General features: G+C 45.1%; 1 protein-coding gene across 1 annotated transcript in view; it reads left to right on the top strand.

Annotated features, from left to right (window-relative positions):
- Positions 1-26,751, top strand: part of tmtc1 (transmembrane O-mannosyltransferase targeting cadherins 1) — an 85,280-nt gene that overhangs the window by 9,417 nt on the left and 49,112 nt on the right. Inside the window, exons 2-4 of the mRNA XM_065951182.1 lie at positions 2,935-3,112; positions 12,279-12,352; positions 12,571-12,747. Coding sequence (XP_065807254.1) covers positions 2,935-3,112; positions 12,279-12,352; positions 12,571-12,747 — 429 coding nt within the window. The remainder of the gene's footprint in view (positions 1-2,934; positions 3,113-12,278; positions 12,353-12,570; positions 12,748-26,751) is intronic.

Here is a 26,751-nt window from a genome sequence, read left to right as displayed (position 1 = left end):
GCTCTCTCTCTGATTTCTGACTCTATCCACGGTCCTGTCTCTGAATAATGACATACAAACCCCCAAAATGAAGCTTTAAAAAGTCGATGCACTCTTTTGCACCATGGGTGTCAAAACTCCTAAAACAAACTGAAAATAAATCGTCCCATTAATCATCCTTTTGATGGAACCAGTGATAGCATCTATTAACCCCGCTGCACGCTCAGGCTCATTGTCATTCATGTTCGGAGGGCCGGTGGCGTGCGGGCTCGTCACGCAGAGGTCACAGATTAGTTTGGTACGTGTGGCGATCAGCAGTCACGCCGTCCGTCAAATCGTCCTTCAGCGGGACACTGAACCTCGACTCCATCCCTCATTGGGAGTCTGTCCGGATAAACACACAGGGCTCAAAGCCTCAAATGGCAAATTTAAATTCCTCTGAAGCCTTCACTTTGACGATGGGTCCGGATCCCGGCTGGGCCCCTCAGGGTTGGAAGGGGTGGGGGGGGGGCATGCTCATCTCAGCATCAGATATGAGGTCATGGGGAGATAATGGGGAGGGTTAAGACTCTCATGCAGCTTTTATCAGTCGCTCTCATTGAATTCTGGATAAAAAACGGACAGCAGGGGCCACAGTCTCCTTCGTCGATTAATGGCGTGGGCGAGGGCTCACAGAGGACCCCATTAGAACTAATTACAACCAGCGATAAGGAGTTCAGATGTGAGGCCCTGATCTGGTCTGCTCTCTCTCTCTCTCTCTCTCATCTGCAAAGCCTCAAAGTTTAGTGAGACCATTAACCCCTTTAGTATTCAGTTTTAGAGAAATTCAGTTATTTTTAAACCTGGACCCTTTTAAAAAAAATTTTTTTAACATGTTTCGAGGCTAAAAATGACAAACCACAAAGATGATCCCAGCCAGCGTTTGTGAAACCAGCTGTCATGGTCTTTGGGACAAAAGACCGAACTCTGGAGCGCTTTGTCGGATTGTTGGTTTGGTCTGGGGTGGTGTGAGGTGTGAACGCTCAAACAAACCCTGGTGCGGCCCAAAGAACAGAACTCTGGTCCCTTTTTAAAAGAAAAAAAAAAGGTGGGTCTCGGTTGGCTTCCAAGTCCACCAGAGTTCAGTTCCCAGTAGGAGAGAACGGCAATACCAACCAATGCATGAAAGACGAAGAACAAGTACCCTGTAACTCCATGATGTCATTATTTTGGTTAATTAACTTGCATAACCTTTAAGCACAGGTGCCACTGATGACAGAGATATCAAACATGATAAAAACGGCAAGACATGACATCAGAATTTTTACGCTACGCTAGCTCAAAGATAGCCAAAAGCCTGACTCTAGGGCCAGTGAGCCTGTGACCTCGTGCCTCTCCTTACCTGCCTTACCTTGCGACTTTCTGTCTGTAAGGAGCGTTCTGCAGTCACTGCCAAGTACCCTCGGAAGGTGGGTGCTGAGGGTGCTGCAGCGCCCCCGGTGGACAAGGGGAGGGACACATATTGAATGTCTTGTCACTCTTGCTCTGCACTGTAACTTTTTTTTGTTTTTTTGTTTAAGATATTAAAGACGTTTCATTTGATAACGGCAGCCTGTAATGACAGTAACTTGAAATGTGGTGACGGTGTGTTGGCGCGTGTGCATTCATAAGTCATGCGCTCATTTGTACCGCGCAGCAAACATGTTCCAGCGCGCATGTGACCAGCCCACTCGGACGGCCTGATCCACAGAGACGGCGGCTGTAATCTCCTTCGCTGGCCGGCGCTCTTTCGTTTGGATAGGGAAGTTTAGAGGACGTGCATTCACCCGAGGCGAAGTGTCGACACAGAAATAAAACAAGCTCATTTGTCTCCAGTGTCTTGCGTCTTGCCGTCTCCCTCGTGGCGTCCATTCAAGTCGAAATGAGCCCGGCCCGCTCCTCCGCAGGTGCTGCTAATGACGGGTGCAGAATCAGAGCCACCAGACCCCCCCCTCAGGTGGGACATCAGTACTGACCCTGCTTGTCCAACAACCAACCACATCTACCGCTTAAAGACACTGAAGTGGATCCTCCTTAAACATTTACACAACAGAGTGAATAAAAACCAAATGTAGACCCTGAGGAATCGTTCCCCGTCATTGTATAAATATAAATAAATATGGAGTTGATACTAACTGAGCCGTCTGATTTAAAACCCTGCACCGACGTCGCTCTGCAAACATCACAGATGAGAAACAAGAAACTAAAGACATTTTTTATGCTCCCAAATCTAAATCAATATTTGATAACGCTCTGAATCATCAGGTTAGAAGATAAACCGTCTGGTGCATGGAGCTTCACTCTGTCTTGGTCTGCCCTCATCAGGCTGTTTGTATTCTGCGGGGCGGAGAGGGAATTGTCACAGCGTAATGCCAATTATGATAAACTCGCTGAAAATTGCACATCTCACTGTTATTCCTCGCTGAGGGATTAGCTGCGGCGGGGATCTTAAGCAGGGTTTGATTTGGTGTTGAGAATCCGTCATTCTCTCTCCAAGCAATCAGACTCTTTTCATTTGTAATTCATGAAACGCCCAAAATGGATTTAGATTCCGCGCAGGATTACGAGACAATCGCTTCATCGAGGAAATGTGAAAGGTAATTTACTTTGGAGATTCCTGCAGTAAATCTGCCGCGCTGCAGAGCTGAGTGATTCTTCTGGATAGGAGGAGCTTTTCCGTCTCTCACAGTGTCATCTGTTTTAACGTGATGACACTGGGTGTATTTATTCATGCATCGTTCTGTGAGCGTGTCTGTAAGGCCTGTGGTGCTGATGGGGTCAAATTAATGTCCAAAAAAAAAACAAAAGATAAAAAACATTGCACATTATTTTCTGTATGGATTGATCCAAAAGCCAATTCACATACATATCCATTGTATTTAACAGTAAAGCAGCTCCTGACTAGATCATATTTCTCTCTCTCTCTCTCTCTGTAAGGTTGAACATCCTGCTGGGCGGCATGACTCCGCTCTACTTCCACGTCGTCAACGTGTTTCTGCACTGCGCCGTCACCTGCCTGCTCATGCACACCTGTGAGCGCTGCACCTTTGAGGACTCGCGTCTCGCCTTCGTCACGGCGCTCTTCTTCGCTGTGCACCCCGTCCACACCGAGGCTGTGAGTACAGCGCACACACACACAACACACACACACACACACCTTTTCACTTTAACTTCTTTAACTACAGAGTTACTACAAATACAAGACAAGTGCACAGAAGAAATAGAATCTTTGACCTTTCAGCAAAGTGATACATTGCTCTAAAATAGCAACAACTGGAGCTCTGACCTTTAACCTACTGGGACCCTGCTGCTGGGAAAAGAACAAATCTGTAAAGACAATGGGCAGGAAATCCCGCCCAACGCAGGCGATTGGCAGGTTAGGTTGAGAAAGGAAATCAATGGACTGTTGGTAGCTTGGATGGAAATGACCCAATATTTGGGAGCCAGGCTGGTAGGGACCTGGTGTCAAAAAGGTATATTATTTTTAGCAGCTGAGCGGCGTATCAAAATCTAAAATTCTGGTATCCTGACAGCCCAAGTCTGACCTCTGACCTCTTCACTTGTTGTCCCGCAAGTAAAAAATATCTTTGCAAAGTATGTTTGAGGAAAAGAGCAGGTTGTTGTTCAGATCAGCTCAGGATGTCACCTGGATAACTCTTCCACTCCTGACTGCAGATTTGTGTCCCCTCTTGCTATTCAGATTCTCCGCTCGGCTTCCCGCGTATTCCCAAAGGGCGACATTTACCTCGACATGACTCCGAGAGCTGGTGATTCAGGTTTTTCGAGTTGTGAAAGATATGCAAAATCCCTGATTATTATTCCTCTCCCCGGCTCCAACAGGTGTGTGACAGTCAGAGCTCAGATGTTCTGCAGAGAAATTGAAACGAGAGGCGGGTGAGGGGGGATGAATGGAGCAGAGAGTGTGTGTGTGTGTGTGTGTGTGTGTGTGTGTGTGTGTGTGTGTGTGTGTGTGTGTGTGTGTGTGTGTGTGTGTGTGTGTGTGTGTGTGTGTGTGTGTGTGTGTGTGTGTGTGTGTGTGTGTGTGTGTGTGTGTGTGTGTGTGTGTGTGTGTGTGTGTGTGTGTGTGTGTGTGTGTGTGTGTGTGTGTGTGTGCGTGCGTGCGCGGCCTGAAGAATAAGCCGAGCCCAGACAGAGAAATGCATGAGATATGGTGGAAGGGGGCCATGAAAGGAAACGAGAGGGAGGAAGAGCGAGGGAGAGATGAATGCAGAGCAGCGGGGGATGTAGCAGGACCCGACCTCCTGCCAGGACGCTCCCCTGACTCCCTGAGCAGAGAGACGAGGAGGAGGAGAGAGAGAGAGCAAAGGGGAAGTTCAGAGGAGAGGGAGAGGAAGTGAGCAGGGGAAGCAAAACGACAAGACAGAGAAAAAAAAAAAAGAAAGAAGGCGAGAGCAGGAAGCGTGAAGGAGTCAGAAATAAAGTCTCAAAGTCTCCGGGCCGGCGAGGAGAGAGTTTCATTTCTCCGCTCGTCTCCCAGCGTGCCGTTCAACCTGGAAGAGCGAGCAGACAGACTGAACTGATGCACGGACCCTCACATGTGACGTGCTCGCTGTGCAGAAGCATTAGAATCTTATATTTATAACCCTCACCTCTTTTTTTGTGTTTTCTTTCCTCTGTTTGTCTTGTTAACAAAAATCTGAACTCAAAAGTAAAAAAAAAAAAACTCTTTACTATAAATAATAGGTCCACTATATATTGAGTTTGGGATATTGTGGCGCTCTCCTTGTTTAGGGAGAAATAATGAACGCCATAAAGAGGAAACAAAGTATCCCACAGGGCTCCGTAGTGTACAGCCAACAACAACAACAAACCCAGCTCTTAATCCCATCATGCACAGATCGTCCACAATCATAAAAACATCAGTCAGAACATCTGCAGACAGATGTGTCCGCCTCAGAGTCATTACACATCCTGTAAAAGGCGTCCAATCAGAGCAGCTCGTTAAGTTTCACGTCTTTTGCTTCAGTTGTTTAGATAATTATCAATTCATTCAACCCTCGTTTTAGAACGAGCTTTATCCACTTGCTGTTTCTCCTCACTGTGATTATATTTTCTCTTCTTTGCTGCTACGTCCACGTCCGTCATATTCACCGCATTGAATGGCGTCCAATCACTGAATTGTATCCTCTCCTAAACTCACCTGCTGCGCTGTCATTGGCTGGTGGAAACACTCCAGCTCCGCCCAGAAACGTCCCGAGTCAACCGGAACAAAGCAGAACAGTAAAATCCAGTCAGAGGACAGAGTCTCTGGAGACACAGTCACCACCACACATGTACGGAGGCCCAGAAGGGACGATGGAGCAGCTTTACTTCAGGAGAAGTCTGTATGTTATTTTGAAGGAGAAAGCGCCTGACTCCATCTTGAATATGTTTGGCGAACTAGAGGTTTGTTTATACCCATCATGTTCCGATGACTTCATGATGTTTTTCTACTGACTTTGCTGCTACCAGCTAAACGAGCATGCCACCACAAATCTTTGCGCTTTCCTTCTTTGCTTTATTCGATTGATCTTTTGTCCCTGGGTTAATATTTTTGCCAACCTGGAGTGATGTGAAAATAAAACTATCCAAGTTCAATCCTAGTGCTCAGAGCTACATGCATATATTTGAAGAAAGCAAGTGCTCCTATGAGTAAAGTAGTGATGCGCACACACACACACACACACACACACACACACACACACACTCGGGGTACACACAGCCTGATGAATCCCAGACTGTTCCTCAGGATAAACAGCCTTCGTCATTAAGACCAGATGGAGTTTATTTTTCTCATTGTGATAAGGAAGGAGATTGGTGGAGACACACACACACACACACACACACACACACACACACACACACAGGAGCAGAGACTTTTGGGGGGAGAAACACAGAAAACATTTTTCACCAGGCGGTTTGACTCATGCCCCTTCTCTCCTTCTTCTGTCTTGTTTAGTCACATTTAAAAAGAATTAAAAAAAAAAGAACCAGAGGCCTGTTTGGAGGGCTGTATACATAGAAGGCGATCCTTGGTCTGCTCCCACACTGCCTGTATGTTTTTATCATGCAGAAAATGTAACCGTATTCTTTGCAATCTCAGGACCTCTTTACACTCCCTGCCCCAAACGTTAGGACAGAAACTGGGAGAAGGTCTTTGGCGTATTCTGCAGCCTCAGCCTGGAGTCTGTTGCAGAGTGACTTTAAACTCAAGGAGCTGGACTCCTTTTAATGTTTTTAAATCTCAAATGAAAGACCTGGAAGCAGATTCCACAGGATGTGGATGTTATTAGCTCGACTGCTTGTACTACTGACCCCCAGAGTTGACTCATAGATGGTTTTTCTCTTTGATGCATATGTTAGTGTTTGGTGAATTGTTCTCTGTCTCTCTTTGTGTCTCCGTCTGTAACTTAGTGCGTTTGTGCTGCTGACTGTCTTGGCCAGGTTCTGAATCAGAATTGGACCAATCTGGTTCTATAGAAAATAAAATAAATAGCCGAGGTTGTTGTGTTAGAATTAGTGAGGCCTTTGGGAGAGGGTGTTTCCTGCTGAATGCCCCACACATGATCTAAACTGAAACATTCAGTGCCCGTTCACTTTAGCGGAGTGCAGGATTTCTTCTTCTGACTTTCTTTCTCGATAAAAACCACTCGGCGACTTCTCCCTCGTCTGTCGTCAGTGATCACTGAAAATGTCCTCAAAGCTCGTTTCTTTCTGTTTCGTTGTCGGCGAACATTCATGAAAGGCAGACTCTTTCATCCTGGTCATTTAGTTCCCTCTTTAGTCTGTTGAAAACATTAGCTCACATCATTACCACCAACGGCTAAATGGTTTTGTTTTGCAGCAGCAGCAGCTCGTGACACAGCATCAGAGAGGAGCAGATTGCAGCACATTAGCGGAGGAAAGGAGGTTACTTATTTCTCACCAGAGCCTTAAACATTAGTGGCAGGGGGCGCTGATTGTCAACAGGTAAGGCAGGCAACCACATAGGGGCCCCAGGCTAGTATCGGGCCCCCCTAGGGCTGACAAACTTTAAACCACAACACTCGCTCAAGATGTGCAAAATTTGCAGTGACAGTAGTAAACCCCCCCCCTAAAGCGGCCCCATCTAAAAGCACCCACTCTTGTTGCGCTGTAGGTTGCATGCATTATTGCTGTGGAAACATTCATTTGTCTGTTATAGTCACCTGAGGGTTTTTATTGTTCTTTATAGCTTCATTTTGAAAATAATGCTAAATGATAGAATCTGTTTGAATAAATAAATAAAAAGATTCAATATGTTTTGTTCGTGCCAGAACTTTTCAAAACTCATTCTTCGAGACGATGGTGCTAACGGTAGTGCTAAAATGCTAACTCATATCTGGGTTTAAAGGAGATTTATTCTGCTGATCCATATTTAAATACATACGTATAATGTTAGGACGTTGGATGTCCTGACTAAACCTGGGTAAAGATACTCAGGTGTTGGTGTAATCCTGGACGTGGTTTTCCTGCCGCTCTGAACGAGACATTACGAGAACTTGGCGAGACTTGGCCACAACCTGACGTCAGGTATCAAAGCAAAGCATAAAGCAAAGTCAGAGGACACACCCACCCCTGCAGCTCTTTCAAGGTCACGGCCACCGCTCAGATGTCCCTGAGACTGCACACAGAGCTGGCCAATCGAAGGAGAGTGGGCATGTGGTAAGGGGCTTAAAGAGACAGTAACTGAAATGAAGCGTTTCAGGTAGAGGCTGGAATGAGGGATTTTACAGACGGCAGTATCTGATAAATAAGGTTTTTGAGCCACACATCTCACAAAGTGACTGCAGCAGTCTATTATCTCAAGTTTATTTCTTTATAAAATATTGAGGATGTTCTTTTTTGCATCTCGATACAGTTTGTGAATCAACAATCTGTCATCAGAAAACTCGTATCAGTAACGTCTTTCTGCTTCTTAGTCATTTAAAACAGAGAAAGACCCTCGAGGCCGTTTGTCTCTCAGAGTAAATATCTCCTTTTTTTTTCTCCACTGAATCATCTTTATTTTATAGTAAAGACGTTCAGCAGATCCAGGGGTCAGTTCAGTTCGTCTGCGTTTCGGACAGTCTCGCCTGTCTTCCTGTGTCTAATGTGGGTCCGTTCACCGTGAATGAGTCTCCTGTTTCAGAGCTGAAAAGCCTCCATTCACCCTCCTCCCTCTCCTCTGTCTGCTGATAGCACGCTGCCCATGTGTGGATCCCATCAGCCATATGTGTGCCGTGCTGCTCTGGGCTCTCTGTCACACACACACACACACACACACACACACCCTCTCTCTCTCTCTCTCTTTCTCGCTCACACACACACACACGGAGTAAAGCTGTCTCCGGAAGTTTTAGGTGAAGGCCGGGACACACAGAGCCGAGGGGACAGTCGACTCTCCTCGCAGCGTCCCCATGGTGACAGGCTGCCTGCGAAAAGTCACACTGCTTCAGTGTGTGTGTTTGGGTGTTTGGGTGTGTTAGAGCGAGCTGTACTTCTACACTTCCTCTCCCCCTGTTCTGGGTTTGGGTGCAGAGAGAGGCTGCAGCTGAGCTCAAATTCCTGCACAATTATGTAATGGATCCGAATTAGAGAGAGCGAGCGAGAGAAAGAGAGAGCGGGTGGGAGAGTGAGACAAATACTGTAGGTATATTTCATTCTTCCCTCTTGTTGTCACTTTGTCTGCATCTGCATGGAGTCATTTATATCTTTTAATCAGGCTAACAGCTGAGTTCATTTTAAAATACGTCCTTGATGAGATTAAAGGGTCGAGCCAGTGAACGTGTTCTTGCACTTGGGTAAAGTTTGCACCATGCAAGAGGAAGATAAAGACACAGAACCGCTCTTTTGTATCAAAATTCTTTTGTTATCTCAATTTCTCGGTTCGTAGCTAATGTCGAGCTAAAACAGGAGTGATGCTGTTTCTATATTTAGCGCTTGTTAAAGATTCTTGCAGCTGCATGTCAGATGAGCCGGAGACGTTTGATGGATTTTGATTGAGGGAGTTTTAAAGAGAGGTGCAGGAGGAGAAATAAGACGGAGCAGAAGCGCGAGTCTTTCACCGTCTTTAAATCAGCCTGATGTAAAAACTGCTGAAGAGAGAAGGGTCAAAGGTCAGGTTACAGTGGCATATGCTCTCTGTTGTTCGTATGTCAAAGGTCATCTCCTACTGTTAGAGATGGGACCGATCCTGTCTTATATCAGTATCGAGGTCATCACGCTCTCTCCTAGTCAGTCAACATATTTTAACATGTCGGTAAAATGTTGTGCACGGAATGATTTGGGTTTTTGGACGAACATGTGTTTTGTTTTCTGCAAAAGACCTGAGTTCGTGTGTCCGTCCAGGGAGAGAGGCTTCACACACATCTTTTATTTATGAAATGAGAGACAAGTCTGCGCTCACCCCTCTACACACACACGACTCTTTCTTTCATCTTGCACCTTCGATCACTCTTCATCCCTCACTTCTTCCTCTGTTCTCTTCCTCCTTTCATCTCCGACCATCCAGGCCTCCCTCAAGTGTTTGTAGGTGATGAAGCAAAGTCTTTTCAGTACACACACACACACACACACACACTCTTCAAACTCAGTCAGAAACTGTCCACTTTAGGATGTAAATGATCTCCTTTGATCTTAGCTGTGTGCGTTTGTTAGTGGTGTGTGTGTGTGTATGTATAAGTGCTGACACCCACATGTTCCAGCGGCTGCAGCTGTTCTCCGACACGCCCTCCTCTGGAAATACTCAGTGACATTTGGCTCTCTCTTTAAAGGAAATGATTCACATATCTGAACACTTTTAGAAAGTTGTCTTCTCGCACTGTGATTTGATTCTTTATTGAGCGGATGTGTGCAAATCGTGGAAGGTCGGTAAAGTCTCAGATGTGTTTGGGGTCAGCGTTCCAGAGGGGAAAGGGGGGGGGGGGGGTCATTAGTGGAAAAGGCTACAGCGACCCCGCAGGTTCGGTGCTTGTTCCTGAGTGATGGAGAGCGGAGGTTGGCTTCAGAGGAGCGCAGACCAGAGAGGAAGGAATGAGGGGTGAAGGGGATCAGCGAGGGAGGAGGGGGTCGGGTGTTTGAAGGCTTTGAGGGTAAGGAGAAGGACTTCGACCTGGGAGCCAGCGGAGGTTCTGGAGGACAGCGGTGATGCGGTCACTGAGAAGAGTGTGTGAGCAAACAGGCAAGCAGCAGTTTTTGGATGAACTGAAGAAGTCCGTGGAGGACTTTGGATGAAGAACCATGTGGAAGGCCGTTGCAGGAGTCGACTCTCGTTGGGATGGATGCCTGAATCAGGTTTTTTCTGCAGCAGAGAAGAAGAGCGATGGGCGGAGACGTGCTCTGTTTTTGAGATGGAAGAAGACAGTTCTGCTCATATCCCTGACACGTTGTTGGAGCGAGATGTCGCTGTTGGAAATGACTCCGAGGTTTCCAGTGTGTGGCGATGGAAACACGATGGAGGTACCAACGGGGAGACAGACAACATGTTATTTATTACAGATGTTTTACGTGATTGCAAAAAAAAAAACAACATTTCACCAGACGCTAAAACATTTAACTGAACGCAAACAATAAACGTTCAACATCCGCAAGAAATATTTCACTTTCTGAAACGGCAGAATGGTGCTCGTTGTTGTTTTGGTACTTTACAGAAACCCACACTCTCTGAGCATTAAACTGATATCTTCTGATCTTTATTTCAGTGTCTCTTCAAAGCAACAGGAACCGTCTGTAATGTGTCTTCATGCTTCTTTCTTAAATAAAACAGTGAGCAGTCTTGTTCTCTCCCGCGGAGCCTGAATGCAACATGAAGTAAAACAACCAAAACAAGGATTTCCATTACACACTCCTGGCAACGAGAGCGTTTGAGCGTCTAGCCCGGCTTAATTTTATCCTGTTGTAATCTAATATGTCTCCTGTTCTTTTGTCTCCCACTCGCTCTCTGTTCGCTTCGGCCTGGTTGTGTGTGTGTGTGTGTGTGTGTGTGTGTGTGTGTGTGTGTGTGTGTGTGTGTGTGTGTGTGTGTGTGTGTGTGTGTGTGTGTGTGTGTGTGTGTGTGTGTGTGTGTGTGTGTGTGTGTGTGTGTGTGTGTGTGTGTGTGTGTGTGTGTGTGTGTGTGTGTGTGTGTGTGTGTGTGTGTGTGTGTGTGTGTGTGTGTGTGTGTGTGTGTGTGTGTGTGTGTGTGTGTGTGTGTGTGTGTGTGTGTGTGTGTGTGTGAGAGCTGCTGAGGTTTCTTTTGCTGTTTTTTATCACATGAAAGTCCTCCCTCCTCCTCCTCCTCCTCCTCTTCTCCTCCTCCCTGCACTGCCCTCCATCCTCTCTCCCCCTCGCGGCCTGCTCTTTATCAGTGTTAGGTGGACATGTTTACTGCTCCTCTGCCAGACTCCTCCACACACACACACACACACAAACACACACACACACACACACACACACACACACACACACACACACACACACAGGAACCACAGGCTGGAACTGCAGCTGATACAGTAGATCACCTTAATGGAGAAACACCAGCGGATTTAAGGAGACAGAAAAGTCATCCTTCCTATTTTCTCGGCGGACACAGAGCCAACAGTTTAGTCTGTGTTTTACCAAAAGTCTGAAATACATCCTGAAAATGTTCCAGCTGCTAAAAACAGCTTTTTAGAGAGAGAGAGAGAGAGAGAGAGTGAGTGAGTGAGTGAGAGAGAGAGAGCAGCCCCATCACAGCCTGCAGTCTTCATTCATTCAAAGTTAGATTTGAAACCCCCCGATCATAGTTTCAAGTGAGTGACAGGCCCGCTGCTGATTTTTCAGAGATATTCGTAGTCTTGGTCTCGACTCGGTCTCTGAGCACTCCGGTCTCAGTTAGAGTAGTCTTGACTACAACACTACCTGTGGCTGAATACTCAATACACAAAAACCATCTGAAGAATCTCTGTATTTAAAGTCCTGACATGACCAAATAGAACAAAGCGAGTCGAGAGATGTGTACGCTTTGAGTTTTTCTCTATTGCACTGAACATGAAGTGTTGTCTTCAATCAAACATGAGCAAGTACAGATCGTGTCACACTCTTAACACAGCGAGCGCGTTTCTTTTTCTGTGCTCACATATAAACGTTCTTTTGCGACTGAGCTCTGATCATAGTGATTCTGCTGTAAAGGTGCCTCAATAATGAACTCCAGCTCTGTGTCCTCACAATGACTAATATGTGTGTGTGTGTGTGTGTGTGTGTGTGTGTGTGTGTGTGTGTGTGTCTGGTGTGTGTGTGTGTGTGTGTGTGTGTGTGTGTTTCAGGTGTCTGGGATCGTGGGCAGAGCTGACGTCTTGGCCTGTCTGCTTTTCTTGCTGACGTTTCTCTCCTACATCAGGTAAGATGACTCTGCACCACCCACACACCATGCGCACACACACACACACACACACACACACACACACACACACACACACACACAGACACACTCACAGGCATGCAGCTGCAGATAGAATGAAGCTTGTGTAACTAAAGTTTTTGTTTTAGTGCGATTAAATCTCTCTCTCTCTCTCTCTCTCTCTCTCTCTCTCTCTCTCTCTCTCTCTCTCTCTCCAGGAGCGTGGGGGTGTGCGTCTCCGAGGACTCCTTCCCCTCCACTGTCTCTCCGCGTTGTCTCCTCGTCAGTCTGTTGCTCGGTACCTGCGCCATGCTGGTGAAGGAGACGGGCATCACCGTGTTCGGCGTGTGTGTGCTGTACGACGCCCTGGTGCTGTGCCGCAGGCCGCTCATCCAGTAAGAACACCCTCGCTTTGTGTTTACACCTCCCGATTCATGTGGCTGTGGTCACCTGAGCGTGGTCACCGTTCTTTTTAATTAAACGCTCGCTCTTCATATTTACTCGGGGAATCATCGGAGAGCGTCCCCGTGCGCACTGATCTTTCGCCATTTCTCTGCAATGATCAAAGTTGTCCCACCAACCTGAAGTCCGACCGGGTCTTGTTCATTTGGGTCTGTGTGGTCAGAGGGTTGTATGAAGCCGCAGCGACCTCCGTGGTCCAATCAGGCGTCTCTGCTCGCCAACATAGCGGGAGACGTCCAGTTAGCATCGTTAGCACCAGCGCTAGTTTGGTTACGTCTGCCATCGCACTAATCTCCCTCAATGAATGCACCTGATTGTGTGCATACTGCCCTGCGGTGTCATGCCCTTATATGGACATTGGGTATTGTTTTACCTGCTAATTATAAACAACCTGTACGAACTTCAAACTTATGAGGACATGGCGTTTACACAGGTGAGAGAGAACACAGGTGCGACACAATAATGCTGCTTAAAGGCAGAATATGCGTTTTTTTGATCCAGCAGATGTCGCCCTTGAGCACCAGCATGAAACCAAAACAACTCGCGCTGCATTGTTGTGTTAGCATGCTAATGCTAGCGATCTTTATTATGCTCGTACTGCATGTAAATTTACCTGAAATGAGCGTGATCTAGAAACACAGTTAAGCAGTGAGTACAGTATGTTATTCTTCTTTTCTCTAGTCCCTCAATTAAACAACTTTTATACACGAGGGGGATGAGCTGGCCGGCCGTCCTGGCGATGTAAACAAAGTGAAGATAGGACTCGGGTGTCACACGCATTGTAGACAGTCATGACTCACAGAGTTATTTTCAGAGGATATACTTGATTTCTATTATATTTAAGTGTTGACAAATCGCATATTGTGCCTTTTAAGAACAGGGTCGTGATTTAGAGGAAGACTTCTCTTATAAACATTCCTCAGAGTAAATTTCTTAATGAGTCCTTTTGTTTAGAATGTCATGAAATATTTGCTCATTTGCTGTGTAACGTTACCTGCAGTCCCTCCTGAAAAGCTTGTCTTGTATTCAGACGAGGCAGGATGACAACTCTGACGCTGTGCAGGAAAGTCTCAAGAAAACAGAGGAGGATGTTTCCTTAGCGTGCAGAGTGTCCATGCAGTAAATCGCCCGTCCTTCCTGTGCAACTTAACACAGAAGCCATTATCCATGTCCCACTTTTTACCAGCCCGCTGTGCTGCTGCCTCTGCTGCTGCTGCGTTTCTCGTCCCCGCTCGGCTCTTTATAAAGAAAGCCTGCAGAGATAATAGAGGACAGATGCCTGGAGAGCAGAGAGCTCCAGATAAAACACACACGGCCATCTCTCTCTCTCTCTCTTCTGTCTCTCTCTCTCTTGTCTCCCTCTCTCTCCCTCTCTCTCTCTCTCTCTCTCTCCCCCACTCTCTCTCTCTTGCTCTCTCTCTCTCTCTCTCTCTCTCTTCTGTCTCTCTCTACACTGTCTCTCTCTCTCTCCCCTTCTCTCTCTCTTGCTCTCTCTCTCTCCTCTCACTCTCTCTCTCCTCTCTCTCTCTCTCTCTCTCTCACTCTCTCTCTCACTGTCTCTCTCTCCATTGTCTCTCTGTCTCTCTCTCTCTCCCCGCTCTCTCCTCCCTCTCTCTCCCCACTCTCTCTCCCTTGCTCTCTCTCTCCTCTCTCTCTCTCTCTCCCTCTCCCTTGCTCTCTCTCTCTCTCTTCATCCTTTCAGCTTCTTATTTTAACGGCCCATACCAGTGTTTTGTACGTTTTAGCCCATTAACTGCAAGTCACATATATTCTACATAACTGCCGGCCATTTCCCCGCCTCCGTCTGCACGCCGTCAGTCCGCAGATGGATCTTTTACCTTCCAGGCGGACGCCGACTTCAGCTGTAAAAATCTTCTCGCAGGGACCCGGAGAACGTTTCTAAAGATACATCCTCCCTCGCAGTGAACATCTGGTCATTTCTTTCTGCTTTAAGGAAGTTAAAGCTTGACAACCACAGATAACCCCCCCCCCCCCTCCCCCCCGAACATAAAGTAAACACAGAATGAATAAAGATCTATGTTGAGCTCACACACTCCAGCTTTACTTGACCCTGAGGCCAGGTTTTAAATAAATAAACTGTCGACCAGAGAAGGAGGAAAATCATGTTATTGTTTCACATAAGTCCTTTTCAGACTGATTATTTCCCCGCAAAAGTGCCGCCACCAAGCTCAGCCGTCATTACGTCTTTGTGCGTTCATCTTGATTCTGTGACATCGTAATATTGGTGTCCCAGTCTGTGAATTCACATTGTGCGTCACAGCGGGAGTTCCACATAGACACACAGTCAGACACGCACACACACACACACACACACACACACACACACACACACACACACACAGCGCTGCATTTCCCCACTGGCTCTGCTGCTCCCGTCTCTCCTCTGTAACACCTCTGTCACTACCTGTGAAGACGGTACAGAGACGGGGTCAGAGACGGGGTCACTCCTGAAAAACTCCTGATATTTGCAGTTAGAGCTGCATGTGTGAACACAAAACAGCTGTATTCTTCGCTCAGACTTCACCCGGAGTTTCTCCTCCAGCCTCCTCGTGTTTATTCTGCAGAAAGTCAGAGTGAGCTGATGTGAGAACGCAGCAGGATATAATGAGGAGAATTCACCTGGAGCGAGTGGGAGGGGGTGGTGACGTTTATTCCCTGTGATCGCTGCACGACCATAGACTGTCTGCACGCCTCCTCTACCATCTCCGTGCTCTCATGAACCTGCTGCATTGTGTTTCCTGTTCTCCAGAATGTTCTTCTCCACTCTTTAGTTCACATTGAGATTCTGTTCAACTACACGCAGCATTGATAGAAAGACAAATATTCTCATTATAGCGTCGTATAGAGGACTCTGTTGCTTCATCTGCTACTTTCGGGGCCTTCTTCTTGCGTCACGTCTTACCTCAGGAGACCCCCCACCCCCCGCCCCCCGTCCCTGTCTGACAGGGATAGTCTCCTGCTGTGAGGAGCATGTGTGAACATCCAGGTCAGGAGAATATCTGGAGCAGTCCTCCTGAAATTATCTCGATATTTTTAGGAGTGCAGATGTGAAAATGGCTTAACAGATTGAAGGCGAAACATCACACGGCGTGTAAATATTGTGGCTTGAGACAGCGGTCTGAAAAAGGCTTTTAGAGTCTGTTACGTACAACCCCGTTTGCTTTAAAGTCAGGACGTTGTGTGAAATGTAAATAAAAACACAGTGGTATTATAAAACCATCAGTTGAGTAACACGGCTAAAAAATAAGCATAAAAATCTCTCCTCTGAACTTTGTGCTTCTCAAGACGCCTGAATGATGAAACCTAAAGGGTGATCTCTGTGATGGATGGACCGTCTGCAGCAAGTCTCTGCAACACTCTCTCATTCACTCCTGAGGTTTTTTTGAAAACTGCCTTCGAGGTAGTGAGCAAAAAATGCTTTTGAAACATTGACCTCGGTGTCGTATGAAGAGATGTAAACGAGTTTAAAAACATGAAACATTTGACTTTTTTTAGAACATCTCGACATTGATCCTCCGAGTCTCAGTGTCGTCTGTATTATTCTGCCGTCAGTCTGATGGAGATGTCGCTCCGGTCTGCAGAGCCCTCAGCAGGGGGGGGAGGAGCGTCACAGCCAGAACCACAAGCTGTGTCCTGGCTTTACAACTGTGTGTGTGTGTGTGTGTGTGTGTGTGTGTGTGTGTGTGTGTGTGTGTGTGTGTGTGTGTGTGTGTGTGTGTGTGTGTGTGTGTGTGTGTGTGTGTGTGTGTGTGTGTGTGTGTGTGTGTGTGTGTGTGTGTGTGTGTGTGTGTGTGTGTGTGTGTGTGTGTGTGTGTGTGTGTGTGTGTGTGTGTGTGAGAATTTGCATAAGTGTGGCTGCTTTAATGTGAGAGTGAGGCAGTGCACAGGTCCAGATGTTTGGGAGCCTCCCTGCTGTGTAAGCCGGTCTGAAATGTTCTGGAATTAGCTCGCTGCTGCTGAGCCGAACCAGCCGATAACACACTGAAACGCAGCGTACACGGGGAGAGGGGGTCTGAGCGTGTGTGTGTGTGTGTACAGAGTGTAATCTGTATCTGAGGTTATTCTAGGCAAACTTCCCTGGGGCATCTGTCACTTAGAAGTGTGGCAAACATCCAGAGCACTGCAGGGCTTGTGAGTGTGTGTGTGTGTGTGTGTGTGTGTCTGAGTCTGATTGGATCCCTTCATTAGAGGTTGAGTGTGTCTCTCTCTCGTTTGCTTTATTGATTAGCATCGTGGATGTTTTTCTCAACGGATGCTGCATCGTGACGTCATGTCAAACATTTACTGAATTCCTGACAACCTTTAAGGTGATTTTCTTTGAATCACTAAACCAAAAAAAAATATGAACTTACTGTCTGGATTATGGAACTCATTAGTTTTAATGAGGTGCTGAAGGAGGCGCGGCCTGTTTTCACTGCAGCAGCTTTTCTCCGTTTTCAGGCTCCGTTTTGGTCAGTTTTCGGAGGAGGCTTCATATTTTTGGGTTCTTTTTTTAGCGGCAAAATCGAACCTTAAGTCTGATTCACTATTTCTGACATTCTTCAGATAAATTCAGGACGTTAAGGCCCTGATATTTCCAGGAACTTTTCTTTCATGCATACCCCTCAAAGTGAGAGGTGAATTGTGACTGACACATCGCCATAACTGGATATACTCAGCTGTTTTCCTGTTTAAATCATTTAAGGATCATAGCTGAACTCACATGTTTTGTCTTAGAAACTTAAACTGCGGCAGTAGCTCGGTCTGTAGGGACTTGGGTTGTGGAACTTGAGGGTTGCCAGTTCAAGTCCTGGTGCAGATCAAGTCTAGAAATTGGTCTGGTAGCTGGAGAGGTGTCAAGGCACCTCAGTCTTCAGCGACTCCAGAATATCAGCATATTATTTTCAAACTGTGTTGTTTGCCTTCAGTGATAAATACAAACAATATAAAAACTGAGTCCATGTAGTCTACTGTCCATTTAGAAACTGTAAAGAGTCTTTGGAGCAGCCACAGCCAATCAGGAGGCAGCTAGTCTTTGTTTACTTCTGGGAGTTTTACCACGAGATTCTGACCAATCAGAGAGCTTTTTACTCGTGCATCACACATTTTGGTCCTCTTGTAAATGTCCCTGTGTGAACACAGACCAAACAATGGAACAAACTCGTCCAGGATTCAGACCAAAGCAAACGATTTAGAAGTGTTGAAACATCCTTAAAGATGCAGACGCTGCAAAACTGCAGTTTTCTGCATTGGCTTCATTTTTTAACACCTGAGCTTGCTGCAGACCCAGACCCTCTGGAACCGTCCACACGTGCTCTGCAGTAAAAAAAAAAACTGAAGACCCAACATTTCATACTAACCCTAGACTTTTTTTGTAAATATGAAAATCATTTTGCATTGAAATTTGATGGTTTTTATGTTGTTTTTGTTCCAGTTTTTACATTATTATGAAGCACTCTGCAAATCTCGTTTGAGCTTGTGTGACTTATCTTTTGCAAGTTTTCAGATATTGAATCAGTCGATAAAACGGTGACAATGTGTGGAATCAACGTCAATTTGATACTTTTAAAACTTCCATAAAAATAACTTTGCCATTGTGCTTAAGATAAGGTTTGTACATTTTGGAAAAGGAGACACTTGAGACATATCACAGAGCAATGACATCATCGTGTGCGTTTGTTTCTGTGTGTGTGTGTGTGTGTCTCTGTGTCTGTGTGTGTGTGTGTGTGTGTGTGTAATGCAGTATCATCCTCTCTTCATGTCGTTCGGTCTGAGTTTCAGCTGCTGGCTCTCTCCTCGTCTGCCGCTCTCAGTCTGGTTTATGTCTTCCTCTAGATTAACCACAGCCGCTATGATAACACTTAATACCCTAAAACTAATGCACACACACACACACACACACACACACACACACACACACACACACACACACACACACACACACACACACACACACACACACACACACAGAGCTGTAAGTCTGTGTAATAGCAGTGGTAGTGTTGTAAAGCAGGCGGAGGGCTGCTGCACTGTGATAGTGTCAGCATGCAGGGATACAGATGTCTCTCTGCAGGATTTAGATCTGCTCTCTCTCTCTCTCTCTCTCTCTCTCTCTCTCTCTCTCTCTCTCTCTCTCTCTCTCTCTCTCTCTCTCTCTCTCTCTCTCTCTCTCTCTCTCTCTCCAAAGTCTCGGTAAACACACTCTGTTGCCAAAAGCCAAAATAACGATGCATTCATTTGAGGCGGGGCTGGGCTTCTCTCTGGCGACCTCTCAGCGTTTGGATTGTCTATGGATGCAGGTTTCACCGAGAGGCACGGAGCTCTGCGTGTTGCAGCGGAGAGAAGAATCCCATTTACCACAGAACACACGCATTATGATCTGTTAGCGTCAAAGGTTGAATCTGTGAATGTACACAAACAACATCGACGTGATGTTGTGATGTTTTACCGTGTCCTTACAGAAAACGAGCGTCCCTCTGTCATGCTTCATTTTACCTTAATCGTGCAGATAAATGTATTTCTTTGGTCTCAAATGATCCTTGGTTAGGGTAGGGATGCACCGCTGATGCATCGGTTTAACATCTGTTAAGATCATCAGCAAATATTATGGCACTGATGTAAGTAGTCGATGTGAATCTGTTGCTGCTGATTCAGAGCGGAGGTCTTTCATTGGGCGGAAAGTGTCACCTGTTTTTTTTAGACTTGGTCTAAACTAAATTAACTAAACTCTGCTGTCAGTACGTTCATATCGATTCTGCGACGGCGTAATATTGGTGTCGCAGTCTGTGAATTTCTCTGAAGTTTGTCTTGTTGTCCACACCATCCCAGACTGCTGAGGGTTAAAGGTCACGGCTCAACAGAAGACGAGAGTCCATTGATTCATTGATATCTCTGAACACATGACTTAATCCTGGGATGCTAATGTGCACAAGGGTCAATGCATCCTATAGACGGCCAGGTTGTGTTGGAAACAAAAGGATTTATGATTCATGCAGGTGTGTGTGTTTAATTGTGTGTGTGTGTGTGTAGGGTGATTCAGCCTCCGTCTGTGTTAACATGCGAGTTAATCATTTCATTACAGCCAGATTAACCTCATGAACTCTGCACGCTCAGGTGTCTAATTACTGTTCAGATTCCTTAAATGTAGCCAAACTTCTCAACAAACATGAGGAGACATTTTGAACTTTGTCCCAAACGGTATATTCATGCCAGATATATCAGCACGAAGTTTCCATTTGAAACGCTGCGACTACGAGAAATCCCGTCCAGTTTCAGCACAAGTGTGAAGAAATGCAGCTTAAATAAATCTTTATTCACTGCATGAGGCAGGATCAGATGATGAGGCATGGTGTGAATTTTTGTGGTTTTAGTTGTTTCACGAGGGCGCTTTCTTCTTCCTCAAACACGACGATACACGGACAGTTTTCTGCAACACTGCCGTGAAAATCCAGGAGGAAAGTTGAATTTGTTGATGTGAGAAGGTTAGTAATACAGTATGTCTCGGTGCTTAATGGGATTTGCTACAAGGAGGCATTATGGGACGTTGCCAGCATCACAGACAGCCGTCCCCGTCCTTGTCTCCCCGTTTGGGATCCAGAGAAGATTAAACTGCTGCTGATTTAATTTAATCTTCAATTAAAGCTCGACAGCTGCCAGTGGATCCTCTGAAAAAAGGCTAACAGGGTGACAGACAGAGAGAGGGAGAGTTTCTGTCAAGAGGTCAGGAGTGGAAGGATGAGAAAGGGATAGAGGAGAGAAACTGACCATAAGTGTATGAACGAGAAAGCTATCATTACAGCAGTAATCTGTCTGTAAAACTGTTCAGACAGAAAAGCAGAGCAGCAGTTTGAACCTGAGATTATAACTAAAGGAACTAAAGGCAGGGTTGGTAATTTCCTCCAGATCCACTTTTTAAGATTTAGGTTGAAATTGTCTTTAGGTCCTGACAGAAATTAATAACTCATGTTCTTCAGAGGAATTAATAAAATCCATCATCTGTAGCAGTTGTAAGCCTGTAAAAACTTGACCAATGTCTGCCACGAGGTAGTGGTGGGCGATATATAACGATCTTAGATCGTGAAGGATTTTAACATGCTGACGATCTGCCAAAGCAGAGAGATCGTAGAACCGGGCTGATGTGTTTATTCTATCATGCTGCAGTTTATGCTCCGACACAGACGCGTCTCCCCCTCTTTTGCTCCGCAGCGGTGAAAACGAAACTTAAAACTGAAGTCCGCAAAAACAACTCCAACCCGGTTTTATGCAACTGTTCTGATATTTTTCCAAACCGACACGGCGTGAGCGACAGTTAACTTATCTGCATAGTTTGTACAGTTAAGTTTACATCTCAAATAGCGACACAAGAAACCGTTTAACGAGCCCGAGAGACGTTAACAGTCTGCAGAGAGACAGACAGAGCGGAGCTCAGACAGTAAGTGATGAGAGATATAACCCCGGTGTTTAAAATGCTGCTGTCGGTGTTTTCTGCTCTCTCTCAGTTTTTAAAAGTTACTATCAAGCTTCTCCACCCGAAGCTCACCTGTTGTCATTACCGAATTTATAGGGATTACACTAAACGACGTTACAAAGCAGCAGGCAGGTGAGAGTGAGACATGGTGACTGTCTGTCTGTCAATCAACAATGTCCTGCCCCCTCTGTGAATTAAACTCTTCTGTCAGTAAAACTTACTTTGATCATGTGTCACAGAATGAACACATTCTGTATTATGTTTGATTATATATAAACTAAACTAAAGTTAGTCCAATGATGTCATAAAAAAACAACAAAGGCTGCAGAGCCTGTATGAAGCTCCAGCTGGAGGAACTCTTCAGAGCTAAAATAGAACAGAAACACAAGAACTTGAAGTCTACATGTTTTTAAATGAATGAATAACTGCGTGAAAATGTTCCTGATGAACATAAAAAGAGGACACATAACTAAATCATAATTTAAAAAGTGGTGCAGAAAACCTTCAAATTGTTCATAAATTTTGATCAAATTGAGGGAAAGACATTTCTGTTGCTAAAAATGTTCTGGGTGAGACCTCCAGACCTCCTACAAAGATGTTTTTCAAATAGAATAAACTTGTCAGCTTAGCTTTTGTGCATTTAAAAACATTATACAGGGAAATAAGTTTGGTTGAACTGGTCAGTAACTTACAAATTTGTCTAAAGATCAGTATGATTTTGCCCAAAAAAAATTGTGTTATGATATTTTTCCCATATCGCCCACCCTTACCACGAGGTACCAATCTGCTGAACCAATCACAGCCTCCCTGTCTCCCTGCTCGCTCTCTACCTCTTGCGTGCTCTACCCCACACTCAAAGCGTTTCACCAATGACAGAGTTTTTATACTGTGAGTTTACTTAACGCTGAATGAGACGTGAGACGACGTAGTTTCTACACAATGCAAGAGATGAGCTGAGGTCCACTTCTGGACCAACAGCGCTCGTTCATATAAGTGAGGGGGCGTGGCTTATGAGGGAGCACGGAGGGGAGGGGGTGGGTGTAGACAGATCACTGAGGGAATGCTACTTTCAAAATCATGCTAGTTTTTGAAAATGACCAACCCTGCCTTTGATTTTAAAATAAAATGGCCCAAATGACCTAATAGTGATGCAGATTTGAAATAAGTAAAACTTAAATCTGCTGTCAGTTCTTTAAGGCGAGTGGACGAAGCGAATCACTTTTAAAAAGCTTGTTTTTTTAAATGGAAATCAATTAGATCTTTTCTGGTGCAACCTCAGGGCGAGTAGAAAAGCAAAAGACTGAGAGACTTCTGCAACACACGGTAACACACATTTCTCTCTCACGTCGAGTGTTTCAACTCCTGCAGGAACAGGAATGACAAGAATTCACATAATTATGTCTTATGTCTGCAGAAACTTGAGGTCAGAATGTGGAAACCTTTACAGTGTTTCTTCTGCAACTTTCCTTCATTTTTTACTGTGACTTCTTCTTCGGGGCTCTCTTGGGGGAGGCGTGTTGGGAGATGTTGGTTAAAAGGATCAAAAACAACACATCCTTATTCCAGGAAAGGGAGGGACCATAGTGTGTGTAATGTTGCATGTCTAATAAAGATGAATTTACAGAGGTGGGGAATGTGAGGAAGCTGCCAAAACTCAGAGCTGATTCTTTTGCCTCTGTGTCGAGTTCATGATTTTGAGTTGTCTGATTTCTCAGAAACGCCTGCAGGAAATATTTCCAAACTTGGCACAAACTTTCACTTGGACTCGAGAATGAGCTGATTACTTTTTTGTGGTCAGAAGTCTCCGGGAACTCTTAAATTCAGTTTTGTTTTATCCACAGACTGTATGAAGGAGGTACCTCTTACTATTAGTAGTAGCTCTTTCTTTGTGATGGATGGATTTGCAGCTATGTTCCTTCTGCAGATGTCTTTCTGGGTTTGTGCATCATTTTTAAATCAGCGACATGTTAGCACTCAATGCACATGTTTCTTTCTTCAGATTATTAGTCTGATATTTACAGGAACAAATCTCCAAAAGGCTCCAACAGCACAAACACGGCCCAGAGGTTAAAGGTCAGGAGCTGAATCAGCTTAGGTGACATAGCGGACAGCTAGCAGCTCCCACCTGTCACTCAGAGAGGCCACGCCCCCCTCATTCCACATCCCTTTCAACCTTAATATAGTGTAAACAGGTGAGTTGTATAAACATTCAGCCTGTACAGTTGAAGAGAGAAATAAGCTCTAGAGAACCAAACTGTTTTTGTACCAGGATGTAAACATGTTTATTTTAACATGGGGCTCTATGGGGACTGACTCACTGCTGGAGACAGACTCTAGTGGACACGGGAGGAACAGCACTTTTTGGTACATATTGATTGGCTTTTGCTCTATTAGTTGCTACCGTTTTTGAAATGTGTATGGGATGTAATAAGTGCTAAAATATCAGAGCTTGCTCAACTTTCTGACTTTCCAGAGCAAATATTTTTCAGTGCATTGACGTGATGAGTAGTTAATATCTGCCTCCTTCCTGAACCTGCCTGCTGGTTCAGAATGCGCCTCCTCTCCGATGGCCTTGATATCGGCAGTTTTCATACCCTGCAGCGGAGTTAACTCTGTTTTTCTTCAGGGAGCAGCTGGGCTTCACGAGCTCTGACCTCCTCTTCCTCTGTTTGCTTTGGTTAAGCTCAGGCCAAATATTCTGGCTTCCTCTCGGTGTGCGGTGTGTTTACAGATGGTGTAGAGATAGAAAAGGTCCATCCAATATGATTTTTTTCTACGGGATTCAACTCTGTAGAGTGTGGATATCACAAAATGACAGATTCATGTGTTTTATGTTCGTTGTTTTGACCTTTTTTACATACACATTGAAATTAAATATCAAACACACCTGAGACGTGTGTCCAGCTCTGATAAATCTTACCAACAGAAATCTACGACAATGTGTATGATAACGCAGGTGTGAGCAGAAAAATCGATGCAAACAATCAATGTAATCTGCTCTCCTTTGCACAGAACCAGTGAAGACAAACTCAAATCAGCTAAGGTAGTCTTGGGGGCTGAATGTCTCTCTTGGCCTCAGTTATAGAAACGTGAGCTGTGACTTTTATTATTGTTGCAGAGAGTGGCGTTATTATTAAGGATTTCTCCTTTGTATTCCTTGCGTTCCTGTTGTCCACACTTCCTTTGCCGCTGAGGTGGAGGTCGGAGCAGGCCGTGCATGAATGAGGACGGCGGTGGTTGTTAGGACGATACAGTCCGATGGTGGTGGCTTGGCATCGGGTGTTGGTTGGGACGTCACATATTAAAGAAGGGGTCCGATGCAAAGTAAAACAAAGAGCCCAACCCCATATGAAATATTGAGTTTGACACTTTTCATTCAAAGTTTTGGAAGTTAAAAGCGTTTGAACCTTAAAATGAGCTGAAGCATACTTTTGGTATCTGTCAAACTGTTACTTTTGAACCCAACTGAAAAGTTTGGGACATTTTGGCGAATCTCAAAGTCTTAAAAAAAAATTTCGGGTTGGATAAATCAACAAAAAAAAAGTTGTCTAAATTTCTATCGGCCAAAAAAAAAAAGATTACTCTTTAAGAGGATTCTAATGGTTCCACCAAATTCTGTGAAAGTCCAAGGAACATTAACCCTTTGGGACCTGGCACTTTATTGCTTTGGCCCCTCATAGTGAATTAGATTTGTGAAGCAGAAGCAAGACATACAGATCAATCCAAGCCGATTTTTAAATGTATGCATTGCTTTGTGAAGTTGTCAGAATGTGACGTCAAGTTGTAGCAGCATTTGTTTAAAGAGCTGCACTTCTAAATAATGACTACTCACAAAGAATCTTGTACAAACTGTATAACGGGCTGCTGGTTTAGATTCACTTAAGGGTTCTTCATTTCTTTGAAGTGGGACCTAAACGGCCCCAGGGAGTTCTGCATGACCTCTCTTTGCTTTCCGTAGCTGTTGTAACAAGCCGGGCTGTCGGCCCTGGCTGGCTCGCTCCACAAAATAAGTCCTAATTGGCAAGAAACGCACAAACTCCCACATACACACAGGTTCTGGAGTTATTATTGTAGAATTTTCAGAAAGACTAGAAGAACAGAGTGTCTGTTTTCTGTGCATAGTGAGGGGGAATGTGATTATAATAATAGTGATAGAGGAAGAAGATGACAAGGTGGTGACAATGAGGCAAAGTGAATCAAAGCCGGCCTCTGAAGTGTCTGAGTCTGTGAGTGTGTGTGAGTGTCAGAATGATCTGTGCAGGGCTGTGAGTTCTCAGAGATCAAAATACTTTGAAGAGTCCTGTTTGTTCAGAAAGAAAGCTTTAAAAATCCAACAAGCCTGTGAAGAGTCTCAGTCAAACTCGGTGTGAAGAGATCGAGTGTGTGTGTGGTGTGGTGTGTGCCGGTGTCTGTAAGATCACTGTGGTTCTTGCATCGATGGTGGTGTGGATTTACTTGCTCTCTGATGTACGTCGCTTTGGATAAAAGCATCTGCTAAGTGAAATGTATTAGGGACACAAAATCCCGCAAGTTTTGATCTATAGCTCAGCTTTAGATCCCCCCTGTTGATACCACCACCACAACTCAACGGATGTGTCGTACGTAATCAGACCATGCACTCAGCCTTTTTTTTTCCATAAACTGTTTTATAATGGACGCAGCCACCGTGACATCACAATCTGGCTCGTCTATTTCCTTTTTAAAGCCCCTGAATACGATGTTTAAACCATGGCCTTGTTGGTTTTCTGGAGCTGGGAGTGTCCATATTTGAGCTTGAGAGAAGCAAGGGGTTAACAAACACGAGGATATCAATCCTCCTCAGTCCAAGGTTATTAGAGTTACTGAAAACAGAACGCTGCAGGGCTGACAGGAGAGGGCTGCTCTCCAGTGCTGGGAGAAGAGAGTCTATATAAGACGTTTCACTGGTTTACGTAGAGACTTGAAGCCCACTCGTGAAATTCAAATGGTTTGAATAACGCCCTCTGCAGACTCATCCTGGGACTATTCTGATATACTTTTACCTCATGATCTGAAAGGTTGTCCACGTTTAGTTTGGACATCCAGAATTGTAAACCTGTGAGATTTAAATTGGAGATTCGCAGAATAGGAAACCATGTGTTTCCTGAATTATGAGATATTTTTCAGGACTTTTAATTTCATACTAAAGAAGCCAAGAGCAGCTTGCTCTCCCACATCTCTTCAGTAGTGGACAAAAAGACAGGTTAAGGACATGAATGAGATAACCCTTAACAACTTGTCTTCTCACAACGACACATATTTTACTCTGCAGGGAAAATCCCACAGCAATGAATCAGCATAATTTGGCACATTTAAATCGAGGATTACAAACACTGAACAAGCTAACAAGCCAGGTCTGGTGGTCATTAGCATTAGTGCTGACAGAAATAAAATTGTTGAAGTGGACTTTGTCTCAGACTTGTCTGTTTGTACAGTTGAGCCCACAGCAAGA

Source organism: Labrus bergylta, chromosome 23 (assembly GCF_963930695.1).
Source record: "Labrus bergylta chromosome 23, fLabBer1.1, whole genome shotgun sequence".
Lineage (NCBI taxonomy): Eukaryota > Metazoa > Chordata > Actinopteri > Labriformes > Labridae > Labrus > Labrus bergylta.
The sequence above is the reverse complement of the archived record's forward strand: the minus strand, read 5'-3'. Positions and strand labels throughout refer to the sequence as shown.